Source organism: Pecten maximus, chromosome 4, assembly GCF_902652985.1.
Source record: "Pecten maximus chromosome 4, xPecMax1.1, whole genome shotgun sequence".
Lineage (NCBI taxonomy): Eukaryota > Metazoa > Mollusca > Bivalvia > Pectinida > Pectinidae > Pecten > Pecten maximus.
This window is the reverse complement of record NC_047018.1, coordinates 25,700,990-25,718,516: the sequence shown is the minus strand read 5'-3', so window position 1 is coordinate 25,718,516 and position 17,527 is coordinate 25,700,990. Positions and strand designations below refer to the sequence as shown.

The 17,527-nt window shown below is 36.9% G+C and overlaps 1 protein-coding gene across 2 annotated transcripts in view; it reads right to left on the bottom strand.

Annotated features, from left to right (window-relative positions):
- LOC117325616 (protein O-linked-mannose beta-1,2-N-acetylglucosaminyltransferase 1-like) overlaps positions 1-16,667 on the bottom strand; it is a 41,836-nt gene extending 25,169 nt beyond the window's left edge. Inside the window, exons 1-3 of one of the 2 annotated variants that reach the window (XM_033881965.1) lie at positions 16,549-16,667; positions 13,612-13,768; positions 12,894-12,987 (exon numbers count right to left, since the gene is read on the bottom strand). In XM_033881965.1, the coding sequence (XP_033737856.1) occupies positions 12,894-12,987; positions 13,612-13,737 (220 nt within the window). In that variant the 5' untranslated portion in view covers positions 13,738-13,768; positions 16,549-16,667. Of the gene's footprint in view, positions 1-1,355; positions 1,694-12,893; positions 12,988-13,611; positions 13,769-16,548 lie in introns of those variants that run through there. The other variant, XM_033881966.1, reaches the window with a different exon arrangement.
- Positions 16,668-17,527: the final 860 nt, after the last annotated feature.

Here is a 17,527-nt window from a genome sequence, read left to right as displayed (position 1 = left end):
TAACACCAGTATATCACAGGATATCTACAAAACACTTGTATACCACAGGATACCTACATAACACCTGTATACCACAAGATACCTACATAACACCTGTATACCACAGGTACCTACATAACACCTGTATATCACAGGATACCTACATAACACCTGTATACCAACGGATACCAACATAACACCTGTTTATTACAGGATACCTACAAGAGGCCTGTATGCCACAGAATACCTACATAACACCTGTATATCACAGGATACCTACATAACCCCTGTATACCACAGGTACCTACATAACACATGTATACCACAAGATACCTACATAACACCTGTATACCACAGGATACCTACATAACACCTGTATACCACAGGTACCTATATAACACCTGTATACCACAGGATACCTACATAACACCTGTATACCACAAGATACCTACATAACACCTGTATACCACAAGATACCTACATAACACCTGTATACCACTAAATACCTACTAGAGGTCTGTATACCACAGGATACCTACATAACACCTGTATACCACAAGATACCTACATAACACCTGTATACCACAGGTACCTACATAACACCTGTATATCACAGGATACCAACATAACACCTGTATATTACAGGATACCTACAAGAGGCCTGTATGCCACAGAATACCTACATAACACCTGTATATCACAGGATATCTACATAACATCTGTATACCACAGGATACCTACATAACACCTGTATACCACAGGTACCTACATAACACATGTATACCACAAGATACCTACATAACACCTGTATACCACAGGATACCTACATAACACCTGTATACCACAGGTACCTATATAACACCTGTATACCACAGGATACCTACATAACACCTGTATACCACAAGATACCTACATAACACCTGTATACCACAAGATACCTACATAACACCTGTATACCACTAAATACCTACTAGAGGTCTGTATACCACAGGATACCTACATAACACCTGTATACCACAGGTACCTACATAACACCTGTATACCACAAGATACCTACATAACACCTGAATACCACTCGATACCTACATAACACCTGTATATCACAGGATACCTACATAACACCTGTATATCACAGGATACCTACATAACACCTGTATACCACTGGATACCTACAGGAGGCCTGTATACCACAGGATACCTACATAACACCTGTATACCACAGGATACCTACATAACACCTGTATACCACAGGATACCTACATAACACCTGTATACCACTGGATACCTACATAACACCTGTATACCACAGGATACCTACAAGAGGCCTGTATACCACTGGATACCTACATAACACCAGCGTATCACTAAATACCTACAAGAGGCCTGTATACCACAGGACTGGTCTAGGCAGTATTGTTGAAGACCTTCCACCCCTGGACTCCAGCTCACCAGGCAGACTAGTACACTAACCAGTAGTACCATACACATCCTCATAAAACATGCTCCCTCATCACTAAGTTTGTCTGCTCACACAGAACAAGTCTGTATCTTGTTTCATTCTCTAGTTGATCCCATCAAGGTTTGCACACTCACTTCAGATGATGAAATTTTCTAGTCAAAATCACATCCGCACAATATTATAATTTCACAAGTAAATATTTTTAGAGCTTTGTAGAAGCAACTGATCATGGAGATATTTTCATATCCTTGAAGCAGGAATATACACATACATTCAGAAGTCTTGTTCTATAGGTCTTCATCAATATATAGTCATGTTGACCTGGACCAATGTAAAAAAAATCCATGACCTTTAACCTTCAATCCATGACTTTTTTTTAAATTAAGACACTAATGGAGTTCTGATCCGATATATAAGTTTAAGAACTTTAACTTCACAGACATAAATCAATATCTTCCACTTCTGTCTAATGTTTGTAGAGTAAGACAGAGAATTTGCCACATCATCAGCATCAGCTGTTGAGATCTCCTTGGTAACTTGTGATCAGTATACACCCCACAGTTAGTATAATCTTTACGATATGTGGTGACACCAACAATATGCCAATAAACGAAATTTGTAGCAGAATGACCTCCAAACAAATGTAGTACCTCCTCTATTAGTTTCCCATGTGGTATTCCTCAAGTTAAGGGACACAGCCTTTTCAGTGACCCCCTAACTTGTATATATATTTAGTCTGTCGGAGCTAGGGAGTTGTCTCCTCAGCAGCCCCCAGATGTATATATTTATAGTTCATAGTCGGTCAACAAAATCTCACTATATATATATATCAGGTGTATGTTGTAGTGTTGTAGACACATTCACTAATAAACCACAAAAGGCCCTTATCTGTAAACACAGCAGCTTGATATCAATATAAACGGAGCACATGTAGATATTTCGGCAGTGAGTCCTCATTATGTAATGATTTCATCCTCACTAACATCATGACAAATCAATCTGACAGGCCACACAGCTGTACATCAATATCACACAACTTTATCCATCAGGCTTGAAAAATTCCCCATTTAATTTCAGGGTGAAATGCATCTTCAAAAACAGATACAGCTGATGTTGACTGCAACATGTCAGAAATTTGGTACATGTACACATGTGCAATATAAAGATTTAAGTCTTGTTTCAGACCAATGCAAAGTCCAGAAAACTACCCTATGATAAATCATACATACACAATAAGTTAACAATCTGTTACCACTCATTTGTATGGAAGATTAAATGTGATAGCCAGTCTTTTTGCCACGTGGCCATATTGCTCATGTTTGTATTGATAAATCAGTATGTTATCAGCTGTCTGCCCAGTCTTACATCACAATGTACAATAAAGTGGGTTTAATTCCACCTTATAATCTGGCCTCTGTGACTACACCTTAAAAACATCATTACAACAATGCATTCAATATCTACAAATTTAATTTAATTCAACTTAATTACAAATTTTTATTTATATTTATATAATTTCAATTTAATTAATTTTCAGAAAGCTCCTATAAACAATACACAACTGATCTTTATACAGTTAGTCTTTATTCTATGATATTCTTACAAAGCTACATATAGATTGTCATTCTATACAGTCTTTATACACAGGTATGTATAGGTAATCATTCTATACAGTCTTTATACACAGGTATGTATAGGTAGTCCTTCTATACAGTCTTTATACACAGGTAAGTATAGGTAGTCCTTCTATACAGTCTTTATACACAGGTATGTATAGGTAGTCCTTCTATAGTCTTTATACACAGGTATGTAGAGGTAGTCATTCTATAAAGTCTTTATACACAGGTATGTATAGGTAGTCCTTCTATAGTCTTTATACACAGGTATGTATAGGTAGTCCTTCTACAGTCTTTATACACAGGTATGTATAGGTAGTCCTTCTATAGTCTTTATACACAGGTATGTATAGGTAGTCCTTCTATACAGTCTTTATACACAGGTATGTACAGGTAGTCCTTCTATACAGTCTTTATACACAGGTATGTAGAGGTAGTCATTCTATAAAGTCTTTATACACAGGTAAGTATAGGTAGTCCTTCTATACAGTCTTTATACACAGGTATGTATAGGTAGTCATTCGATACAGTCTTTATACACAGGTATGTACAGGTAGTCCTTCTATACAGTCTTTATACACAGGTATGTACAGGTAGTCATTCTATACAGTCTTAATACACAGGTATATATAGGTAGTCATTCTATACAGTCTTTATACACAGGTATGTATAGGTAGTCCTTCTATACAGTCTTTATACACAGGTATGTATAGGTAGTCCTTCTATACAGTCTTTATACACAGGTAAGTATAGGTAGTCCTTCTATACAGTCTTTATACACAGGTATGTATAGGTAGTCCTTCTATACAGTCTTTATACACAGGTAAGTATAGGTAGTCCTTCTATACAGTCTTTATACACAGGTATGTAAAGGTAGTCCTTCTATACAGTCTTTATACACAGGTAAGTATAGGTAGTCCTTCTATACAGTCTTTATACACAGGTATGTAAAGGTAGTCCTTCTATACAGTCTTTATACACAGGTAAGTATAGGTAGTCCTTCTATACAGTCTTTATACACAGGTATGTACAGGTAGTCCTTCTATACAGTCTTTATACACAGGTATGTACAGGTAGTCCTTCTATACAGTCTTTATACACAGGTATGTAAAGGTAGTCCTTCTATACAGTCTTTATACACAGGTATGTATAGGTAGTCCTTCTATACAGTCTTTATACACAGGTATGTACAGGTAGTCCTTCTATACAGTCTTTATACACAGGTATGTATAGGTAGCCCTTCTATACAGTCTTTATACACAGGTTTGTATAGGTAGCCCTTCGATAGTCTTTATACACAGGTAAGTATAGGTAGTCCTTCTATACAGTCTTTATACACAGGTATGTATAGGTAGTCCTTCTATACAGTCTTTATACACAGGTATGTATAGGTAGTCCTTCTATATAGTCTTTACACAGGTATGTATAGGTAGTCCTTCTATAGTCTTTATACACAGGTATGTAAAGGTAGTCCTTCTATACAGTCTTTATACACAGGTATGTACAGGTAGTCCTTCTATACAGTCTTTATACACAGGTATGTATAGGTAGTCCTTCTATACAGTCTTTACACAGGTATGTATAGGTAGTCCTTCTATAGTCTTAATACACAGGTATGTACAGGTAGTCCTTCTATATAGTCTTTATACACAGGTAAGTATAGGTAGTCCTTCTATACAGTCTTTATACACAGGTATGTACAGGTAGTCCTTCTATAGTCTTTATACACAGGTATGTATAGGTAGTCATTCTATAGTCTTTATACACAGGTATGTACAGGTAGTCATTCTATACAGTCTTTATACACAGGTATGTATAGGTAGTCCTTCTATACAGTCTTTATACACAGGTAAGTAGAGGTAGTCATTCTATACAGTCTTTATACACAGGTATGCATAGGTAGTCCTTCTATAGTCTTTATACACAGGTATGTATAGGTAGTCCTTCTATACAGTCTTTATACACAGGTATGTATAGGTAGTCCTTCTATACAGTCTTTATACACAGGTAAGTATAGGTAGTGTTTCTATACAATCTTTATACACAGGTAAGTATAGGTAGTGTTTCTATACAGTCTTTATACACAGGTATGTATAAGTAGTCCTTCTATACAGTCTTTATACACAGGTATGTATTAGTAGTCCTTCTATACAGTCTTTATACACAGGTAAGTATAGGTAGTCCTTCTATACAGTCTTTATACACAGGTATGTATAGATAATCCTTCTATAGTCTTTATACACAGGTATGTATAGGTAGTCCTTCTATACAGTCTTTATACACAGGTATGTATAGGTAGTCCTTCTATAGTCTTTATACACAGGTATGTATAGGTAGTCCTTCTATAGTCTTTATACACAGGTATGTATAGGTAGTCCTTCTATAGTCTTTATACACAGGTATGTATAGGTAGTGTTTCTATACAGTCTTTATACACAGGTATGTATAGGTAGTCCTTATATACAGTCTTTATACACAGGTATGTATAGGTAGTCCTTCTATAGTCTTTATACACTGGTATGTATAGGTAGTCATTCTATACAGTCTTTATACACAGGTATGTATAGATAATCCTTCTATAGTCTTTATACACAGGTATGTATAGATAATCCTTCTATACAGTCTTTAAAACTATATACACTTGAATATTGAGATAATAACGTATCCTTCCTTCCCTAATGATCAAGTGTCTAGACTATCCAGGGAAGATAATGCAGTACACAGACAGCCACACAGCATCAACTGAGCTGGGGCTAGTATACAGGGTTAATGAAAAGCTGACTACAGGAAATATATGGATGAGTGAATCATACTAGCAAGGACCAAGAGAAGGGTATTATATCAGTCAGTGAATGTATGGAGGAAGCCAAAAATTGAAGATTTGGTAGTTGGACTACACATTACCACACTGGTTACAATGAGGCTAATTGGGAAAATTTGTAACTCAGAGGAAACATTATATGCATAGCTGAACCATAAAATAGGTATTATAACATTAGTAACATTGTAAAGAGGACAATTTTCTGAGAATTTTAACAAATGATTATTAGATTAATGGTATACTGTAAAAGTGGAAATATTCGCGGTGTGTAAATTTTCGCTTATTTCGCTATCAGTAAATCTCCGCGAAAATTTCAACACGCGAATATATTAACACATAAAAATACTAAATATAAAAGATACAAGTTAGCGCAAAAATATCTTAACGACACGAAAATATCCACACCGCGAACACTTTGGAAGCTGGCTAAGCGAAAATTTCCACACGCAAAAATATCCACTTTTACAGTAAGTGGTACATTACAGATGTCCCCCAAACTACCCCTGCATTTGGTAATGAAGAAATCACAATTTGTAAGTCATGGTAAACCTTTTAACAACATATTTCATAGAAATTGAACAACAGAATTTCCACCTATCAGAAGACAGCAAAATGGCAGCAATTTTTTTCGTTCAAAAATGGAAGTCAGTTGTATTTGTTGTATCATGAATTACCTATGTCCTGAATTTCATCAAAATCGTACACTATCTACAAGTTATACCAATCAGAGGCTTCCAATTCATAACCATGCTAACAAAACTTTTCTAAACTGTTGCTACCACGTTCAGCATCCCTAAACCCCCCCTTTTGTACCAAATTTTCAGCAAAATCTTACATCATCTAAATTTTGACAATCAGATGCATACATATTCCTAAAATTTTAGTTTTTATGCCGCAGATAGAACGAAACTTATGGATCCAAATGTTTTCGCCAATCATAGGCTGTGGTGAAAAAAAAAAAGAAAACAAGAGGCCCATGGGCCTTAACAGTCACCCGAGTTTTGATATATATTTTAGCATATTTGGGCCCTGTGACCTTGAATGAAGGTCAAGGTCATCCATTTGAACAAACTTCGGAGCCTTTCATTCATGCATGCTACAGACCTAATATTGGGTCTCTGGGCCTTTTGGTTATCAAGAAGAAGTAATTTAAAGATTTTAGCATATTTGACCCCTGTGACCTTGAATGAAGGTCAAGGTCATCCATTTGAACAAACTTGGTAGCCCTTCATCCCAGCATGCTACAGACCTAATATTGGGTCTCTGGGCCTTTTGGTTCACAAGAAGAAGTTGTTTAAAGATTTAAGCATATTTGACCCCTGTGACCTTGAATGAAGGTCAAGGTCATCCATTTGAACAAACTTGGTAGCCCTTCATCCCAGCATGCTACACACCCAATATCAGGTCTCTGGACCTGTTGGTAATTGAGAAGAAGTTGAAAATGTAAATTGTTTACAACGCACAACACTTTTGTTGTTATACAGTTTATGTGAAAATATCTGTCATTTCTTGAATAACAATCATCTTTCAAACTCAATGTACATGTACAGCCTGTTAGTTTCTCTTCTTTTGTTTTTACAATTCAAATACTGGAAAGCTAGATTTAGATCCAGTTATTCAAATGTTTTCTTGTTATGACCAAACAAATAATAACAGGTGTTGTTTCTATTTTTCTTACTCTTTCAGTATTATAAACCACTGTCATATATAAGCCAAGGGCAGGTCTGCCTATAGCTATTTGCTTACATTTGTCACAGCAATCTTCATTTTTTACCGGTACATTTCTCCTGTGCTACCTGTCCAGGTATACTGTTAGTGGTGTTTGTTTATTCTTCATTTCTTTACATATCCTTACGTTGTTTCTTTGCAAATTCACAGATTTTTATTGTTTTTAAGGGGAATATTGATAAGAATGTTTGATAAGACCAGTGTACCTGGAACGATTTGCTATATTAAGCTTATAAAATGTCATTTAGAATGAAACTAAAAATGCTGAAAATGCGACTTCCATAGCGATTTAGTTTCAGTGAAAATTGGTGTTTTTCTTGAAAACACACCTGCAGCCCAAAGCCGTTGACCTTGTTTCGGTGACCCCTGACCTGCGACAATGGGATCAGAGCCGCCCTATTGGAAATACAAAGTGTATCTATAAACAAATGTGAACACGTACCTGCGAATAATGTGAATAAGATAACAATCATGTAAGTGCTGAATAGACTTTTCGAGTTATATTTGTGAATAAGTTGATAACAAGTGCTACCAAAACAGATCCATCTGGAGTCTAAAATTGCAATTAAAAAGAATGAAATACATTTTAGAATGTTTGTTACCAAAATTACTACCAGGTATGTTCTTCTATCATTCTGTACATTAATCGTCAGAAATGGATGATTATAATTATGAATATCACCAATTTAGGTTTGCGACATAATTATCTACTATAACAGGCCATATAACAAGTAACTTTGAATAAATTTCTATTACAACAGACCGTATACATATATAACATGTAACATTTAAATAATTTTCTATTATAACGGGCTGTAAATATAATATGCATATATGTAACATTTGAATAATGTTCTATTATAACATATAACGACTTACATCACCCTGATTATAGCCTTTATTATGAGGGCACGCATGGGTTGTTGAATACCAATTTTTATTTTGATTATAATACTTCTTAAAAGTAATAGATGTGAAACAGCAATTGATACATTGCAAATCCACTTGAAGATACCGCTTTCTTAGACTTTTGGATAATTGTTCGAAATTGATAAAACTTGTCCATGAAAGGATAGTAACTCCTAGAAAAAGATTAAAAAAGTAAATTTTCAATACCATGGGTGTTCAACTTGCAACTACCGCACAGCCATTTGGCTATAGTGGTTTTCTTACCACGATCCATGGTATATAGGTGATGTGATTAGGCAAACTTCAGTGATACGAATTCTGATTGCTTGTAGGAACTCACTGTGTTTGATTTAAACAAAATATGAATCCCCTATAGTATTAACGAAATAATACAAAAAACAAAAACAAACAAAAAACTCCAGCTTAATTTATATACAACTTGTAAAAGCATAAATTCGTAACAATTTTGATGTGCAAGGAAACCATACGTGTCAACTCACAAGGAATTATCGTGCCGATTAGTACGTCTGAAAGCACAGACACATGTGATGCTGTGACAGCTAGTATCTCAATAATTTATGACAATTTAACAAAAACATGCCCATTAACCATTGCAAGAGGTTTACATATTATAGGTATAATTAGTCATGATAGACTAAACTGTCTGTCTTTTTCAGTTTACACTGTCAAAAACGGCACTGAAATTACGGTTTTAACGATTACATATGAGATATTCATTAATTAAACGTTTGAAATATATATTAATGCATTTTATTGACAATGACGAGTAGGCTCAGAGGATATGGCTACAATATATTTAAATACACATGAGTTCCTTTTATACCTCTTCATAAATTCATTGTTATGTTTTCTTATGCTGTGTGCTGTCTGCCTCTACAACAGATTGTGGTAAACTATTCCATATGGGTGATGCAATTCTCAATGTAACAGCTATTTTCACAATATGTTGAATTTTAAACACACTCAGTTATATTCAATTAAAAGTAACAACAGTTTATGTGTGTAAAAACAAAATTCAGGTAAATACCAGTTAGACTCGCTCAAAACAGACAAGACTGTACATTGTAAGTACAAAATTCAGGTAAATACCAGTTAGACTCGCTCAAAACAGACAAGACTGTACATTGTAAGTACAAAATTCATATATTTTACAAGCACAGTGTGTTAGCATTTAGCTGTTTATCACAGGTCATCATTTAGTACCTGCATCCCCTCATCAAGTGGTCAAGTGATAACTTTGACCTTTATCCTTGACTGATGATGACCAAACTAATAAGGTGTAGAACTTGATGGTGAGATGTAATGATGTGAATTTGAAGTAAAATCTGCCCAGAAGATCATGAAATATCTTGTATGTCCACAACTTAACAATGATGTAGGCAAGCAGAGATCACAGATATGCAGGGATGCACAATGTGATGACCCCCCCCCCCCCCCCCCCCCCCCCCCCCCTTAAATTAGTAAGGGTATGTTTACCATATAATGATCAAATATTCACAACAGAGTTTGACAATGAAGCTTGACTACAGATTACTATGTAAAGAAACTAACACAACATTATTGGACTAATATGTACACATCATGATCCACCTAGGGCTTGTCCATATATCTAAGGCCAGTTACCAAGGATTCCCTCCCCTTGGTCACACTGTGTCGTCAATCTACACTGACAATTAGCTTCCAGCCCCTCGTAAAACAAGAGAGCCTTGACATCAGTGACCTCCAGACCGGCCATTTGTGTAAACATCTACAAGACTAATATATTTGTGTAGTTATTTCCCTTGGGCTTGAAACCGAATCAAGTCATTGATGAATTCCTGCAATGAAACACCTGCTGTATGCAAGCATTTAGACACATCTGAGATTGGATTGGTGCCCATTTCCTTCTATTAATATCATGCTCACGGAAAATAGTGAACAATGTTTACACATGTTTACTTGAATCTAGGTTGAGTAAAATATACATTAGTTTAACTTAGAACTAATTAAATCTCAAAATTTCACAAACTGTTCATCACGCTGTAAGAACTTCACAAAAACACACAAAAATACAGGACTGTGTTAGAGAGTAATCTATCTGAACACAAAACCTGAGGTTATAAAGTCAAATTAGAAACCTTCACACTGACAACTTAAATGAAACATCCATTTAGTTAAACATTACCTGTGTTCTTTCCATATGTGCCATTCCTCAGTGTTAAAGTTTTCAAAAGCCATGCAGGAGCAGTTGTTCTGATGAAACTATCTATCAGGCAAATTTATCGCATTATTTATTCAACGCCACTAAATAAAATCCAATTGAATGTTAGCGTTATTTTTCATCTCATCGTGTAATTGATAAATGTGAAGCTAAAGCAGCACACCCTTATTTTCATATATTTGTTTTGGCTTTTGATATCAATACCTTGTAAAAGTTGGCTGACATTATGACATGTCCAATAAAATTCTATATATATATGTCCAGAACAAATCTACACAATTTTGTATTGTAGAGGAGGAAAAGTTTAAAAATTACATCTGAGTTTAGTCAATGGTATATGGAATCAAATATTATATATCCTTATAAACTGCTGGTATTCAATGTAATGAAATCCATGCAAGACTTAACACCATCACACTTGACTCCATGACTAACTATTGCTATTTGCATCAATTAATAGTAAAAAATAATAGCAAAAATACATACAGGAATGAAAGCGAGCAAAGGCTCACAATGGTATTCTCCTCATCAATAATATAAATCTGGACATCCCCCCCCCCCCCCCCCCCCCCCCTAGAGGAATAATAAAACATTAAAGTTGTTAGTATACAGGACCCCACCCCACCCCCCGACAAAAAAGGTGCATACACAAAGTAATTTCTATATTCCACTTTACTAAGTGTGAGTGTTTTTGTGTGGGGTGGGGTGAGGGGGGTAGGGGTAGTTGTTCCATTACTTGCTTTGTGATACTATACCTACAATATGTTTTCTCATTAATATTCATAGAAATACTGGATAATAGCTTCTACATACCAGCTATTCATTATTGAACAGTACTGTGCTGACAGGTACGGAAACAAGTAACTTAACACAATCAGATCAATAAAGTGCATTGAATATGCAAATTATGAAGGACTCATAAAAAGATCTAAAAGATATCTTTTTCAAATTGTTTAAAAAAAATCCTTTCAATGTGCATCAAGTTGTTTTTGTATTTCTTTTTTGTTTGTTGTATTTTCAGAAGGCTAAGCGGCTGACTAAACAATTTGTACACAAAGGCTTTTGCTAATAAAATATTCATCAGTTACAGATACATATACAGATATGATTTTTCTTTCCATGTTATGGTACTGTTTTTGCCTTACATACTTCGAGAATGTTCTACTTAACACTAAAACTGACTTCATATCAAGTTTTTATTTCCAGCGGCTTGTGCAGAAATTTTCGCGACAATTATATTTTTCATTCATTCATCCATTTACCCTGGTTCTGTTATGTTATGTGGTCTCGTCATAAATATTGTAGGACACACGCATCATTGAAAACTTATAAATAAATGAGGTCACATGATCCTGCCACTGTAGTAAAACAATGCATTGTCCAAGTCAAAGTTTATTTTAGGAAGGTTTTTATCTACAATATCAAAATGTGATGAATAAATGTCACACTCATATCAATGCAATTTAGAATTTATTTCAAACTATTAATGATTGGATATTTCTTGAGACTTCATATTCATGTATGATCCTGTTTATCTAAGGAAAACTAACGTTTTTTTAAACAGTTATTACTGCATACTGTATACATTACAGTTATTACAAAAACCTGCAAGTGCCTTTGCAACAACTACATCTCATCAAGACCAAATGCCATTGGCATCAATTTTTTTTAAATGGTATTTTCTTTATGGGAGCCCTAGTCTCTCCTTGTATTATGATACAATTAATAGTTGTAATTTGGAACTTTATATACTGCTATATCACGGCAATTACCCACCTCAAAGCGGGTCACAAAATATTATCCATGGTTAATTATTGGGCCTTTAGCAACCAAACAATATCTTTCTCAACTCCCTGGGGAGCATACATCCAGAACTGCCATTTCGGTGCAAACAGCTTACACACAACATTCCTTGCACTGCCCTACCACATACTCATTTAAAGCTGAATCAACTAGAACACAACAGGGTAAAGTTTCTCGTTCAGGGATACAACACATCACCAGCTGTGCCGGGACTCAAACTGGGAACCCTTCTGTCATGTAGTCCTACATTCTACCATTAGATCATCGATCGTTCCTCTGCATATACATGCATTTTGTAATTACAATACAGAACTTTAATACATTTGTATTATCTGATGGTGATATAGAATAACTTACCTCTGAACTGCGGGTCCTTCAGCTTCTTGCTGGTTTCCACAATAAACATTATGTTGATGACCACAGTAAAAAGGAGGACCACCACCAGCCCACCCTAAAATATAATATTACAAAGATTAAGTTTCTACCAGTTCAAAATGACAAAAGTTTTTGGAAATGAAATCGTGTTAGCCATTTTGGATTTCATATTAACCCGAAGACTAATTAAGTTATCGCTTGCAACATCCATGGACACTTCATCTCATCTAATCTTATTTGACATTAACAGATGAATCTTAAGAAATATGAAATGTATTTTGTTGATAAAAAACATATTTTTGCAAAACAGAGACATAATGTATTACAAGAAGCCAGGGCTTCTATGCTTCATGAGCCCTATTGCATTGAATTTAAACGTTAGTTTTGAACACAAAAATATTTTTTAATTAACACAAAAGTATAGCATTTATAATATTGTTTGTGGAAAATCCAAGTTCAAGGAATTGTAACTTGTACAGGCAGAACTTAAGAAGAACATCAGAATATGAATATGCTTATAATATAAAGAAGGCCATCATTTCGGCCATCTTGAATTTAAGATTGACCCCAAAAATAATTTTTTTCCTTTCAAAATTTGGCTAGACATTATCAAGCCTTTAAATTTTTCCACAGCAGATACAAGAAAATGCATCTTTCTAGACTGCTACACTGACATGAAATCTCCATGTGCATTACAAACCTGAAAAGTCTTGACAATGCATTTTCTTGTGGAGAATCCTCGCTTGTTGCTGCCTGGCTCCCGGCCATGGCGGTATTTCTTGGGTATGTACGGCCTGGCGTTTGGATTGGGAACCCAAGTATCCATCCAACACCTTGAGTCTTATGTATTCATGAACCTACAAGGTGCAATATCTGGGCTTAGGAGTTTGTTTCAGTAAGGTGTATCCATATCTGCTATGAGTCAGTTTTAATAGCTCATTAGAACTAATGTTGATTTGTTATATGTACCGACTATAAATAAAGTTTGAATTGAAGCTCGTTTCTCCGACTCAGTTAGAATTACTGTATCAACATTGCAGCAAACTCACACTGACAGTATTGCCTTATCCTGGAAACAGTGGATTGGGGGAGGGGGTTGTTAGTGCTATCTGGGGTGTATACTGTCCGAGGGGACTGTTGTCCTATGGTGCTATCTGGGGTGTATAGTGTCCACGGGGACTGGTGTCCTACGGTGCTATCTGGGGTGTAAAGTGTCCGAGGGACTGTTGTCCTATGGTGCTATCTGGGGTGTATAGTGTCCGAGGGGACTGTTGTCCTATGGTGCTATCTGGGGTGTATAGTGTCCGAGGGGACTGTTGTCCTATGGTGCTATCTGGGGTGTATATTGTCCGAGGGGACTGTTGTCCTATGGTGCTATCTGGGGTGTATAGTGTCCGAGGGGACTGTTGTCCTATGGTGCTATCTGGGGTGTATAGTGTCCGAGGGGACTGTTGTCCTATGGTGCTATCTGGGATGTATAGTGTCCGAGGGGACTGTTGTCCTATGGTGCTATCTGGGGTGTATAGTGTCCGAGGGGACTGGTGTCCTATGGTGCTATCTGGGGTGTATATATAGTGTCCGAGGGGACTGTTGTCCTATGGTGCTATCTGGGGTGTATATATAGTGTCCGAGGGGACTGTTGTCCTATGGTGCTATCTGGGGTGTATAGTGTCCGAGGGGACTGCTGTCCTATGGTGCTATCTGGGGTGTATAGTGTGCGAGGGGACTGTTGTCCTATGGTGCTATCTGGGGTGTATAGTGTGCGAGGGGACTGTTGTCCTATGGTGCTATCTGGGGTGTATAGTGTCCGAGGGGACTGTTGTCCTATGGTGCTATCTGGGGTGTATATATAGTGTGCGAGGGGACTGTTGTCCTATGGTGCTATCTGGGGTGTATAGTGTCCGAGGGGACTGTTGTCCTATGGCGCTATCTGGGGTGTATAGTGTCCGAGGGGACTGTTGTCCTATGGTGCTATCTGGGGTGTATAGTGTCCGAGGGGACTGTTGTCCTATGGTGCTATCTGGGGTGTATAGTGTCCACGGGGACTGGTGTCCTACGGTGCTATCTGGGGTGTATAGTGTCCGAGGGGACTGTTGTCCTATGGTGCTATCTGGGGTGTATAGTGTCCGAGGGGACTGTTGTCCTATGGTGCTATCTGGGGTGTATATATAGTGTCCGAGGGGACTGTTGTCCTATGGTGCTATCTGGGGTGTATAGTGGCCGAGGGGACTGTTGTCCTATGGTGCTATCTTGAGTGTATAGTGTCCGAGGGGACTGTTGTCCTATGGTGCTATCTGGGGTGTATAGTGTCCAAGGGGACTGTTGTCCTATGGTGCTATCTGGGGTGTATAGTGTCCGAGGGGACTGTTGTCCTATGGTGCTATCTGGGGTGTATAGTGTCCAAGGGGACTGTTGTCCTATGGTGCTATCTGGGGTGTATAGTGTCCGAGGGGACTGCTGTTCTATGGTGCTATCTGGGGTGTATAGTGTCCAAGGGGACTGTTGTCCTATGGTGCTATCTGGGGTGTATAGTGTCCGAGGGGACTGCTTTCCTATGGTGCATGTGCTATTAATAAATGATCATGTTATATATCAATGACAGGAGAGAAATGATGCTGACTATACTGTAGGTAGCCTGGATTGGTACCTACAGTATATTTAAGCTGCAGATAGGGACTATTAGTCTGGCATAGAGAGTCAGAATCATTTGGACTATTAGTCTAGCAAAGATAGAATCATAGGGACCATTAGGACAATATTTAGTTTAGCATAGTAGGCCTATAGTCAGAATCATTGGGACTATTGATTTGAACGTTGATTTGAGCTGTCAAAAATATCATCTGCTACCAACAATTATACCTGTTGATTTCACAGCGGTGCATGGTAAAACAATACATTATATTAGCTCGTTCTAAGACATATTGTCAGAATAATTCGGAATATCACTTGCCCACATCCCCGCCCTGGGGCCTTCAAGGTCCAAGTGTGATGGATACTCTATGGTTTAATAAGGAGTGAGGCTTGTATAGGTACGTTAAACTACCGGGTCTTTGTTACATCAATAACTAGGCCTATGGCTACTCAAACACGGGCACTAGGGTAGGTTTTTAAATGCCTTGGACAAACGTACCCACAACATTTCCAACTCCCGTCCACTCCTGGCACATGTAGGATAGGTGTTGTGAATATATGACGATTGGTTAGCTGTATGCCTAGCATGTACAATATAAATATTTCAACAATGGATGAATGGATGACAAAAACATTACCACCATGAATGGGTGTGTAAGGTCCTCTATTTAGCAAAACGTGTCCTCATCTTCAGCTGATCTCGGTCTCGCCCCGACGACAATATGATTATAATGAACCCATTATAATTATAAGTACATCTTCGTTATCTATCTAAATCCTGACCCCACGATACTGACAGAGCATGTTTCTTGCTTTACGCCAAGAAAGTCTTACATCGCCAATAAACATGTTACGATGCGTTGGCCTAATGAAGATCATTGGCAATGTTTACAATTTAGCTACTGATGCCGGTGTTCAACAAGCTGAATTTCGGGATCAACAGTTTCAAATATTAATACATATACAAATCCACTATACATGAAACAAACGTAACAATTAGGCCTACCCTTTCCAACAATCTTCAGAAGCCGTTCTCATCCAGCAACAGATAGGCCTACGGTTCGATCAGAAATATCAATAGACAAAAATCTTTAACGAGCAGGTGCGCCCCTCTCGGCTTCAAGTAAAGGGAGATCATCGCGTAATTTCTACATCTTCCGCTGGACTTGTTCTATCAATGGTTGGCCATTCTGTATTTGTTGAATCTAGAAGAAGCAGACGAATTGAAGAATTTACTTCTTTTTCGTTGTGTTTTGAATTTAAATAACAATAGCTCTGTAGAATTCTGATCACGAACCAGTGATGAATTATGTATTTAACAATATCCTCTTTATTTCTGTCATCATTAGCAGAAACATATAGGCCTAACCTAATACACGTTTCTGTCATCATTTCATGTAGTCTAGGCAGAGACCTATATACTAGTATATAGGTCTCTGGTCTAGGCCTACATATTTATAATTTTTAGATTTAGGATTTGGAGATCTAGATCAATTAATACACAGGTAATCATGACTACTGTGTTTTTTTCTCAAAGATAAGCAAAGAACTTTTGCATGAAGGTGATCAAATTCCTTAATCAATAATCTCATTACTATTTCTCTGTTAAGTGGTTTTTATATAGGGCGGGTAAATCTTGAGCAATTTACTTAGCCAAGTTAATATGTAATGTTCCACTTAGAAGATATGTGTCACAAATTAAAGTATTGAAGATAATTATTCAATATGAACTTACAGATTTCTCTACTGTTTATGAACCCAACCTCAGTTGACTACTTTCTTCTTTTCTTATAATTACTCCCTTCCGTCAATAATGACGATTATGTGGAGTGTGTTTGGGTGTTGGGTGCACAGGGGCGCTATTAAAAAGAGAGATTTTTTTTTAGTATGGTTAAAAGGATAAAAAAAAACTTGTTTGAACTAGTTTGTTTAGAAGGGGTTCAAGGACTGAGTGTGGTATGTGTGCCTTGAAGCCCTTTAGTGTG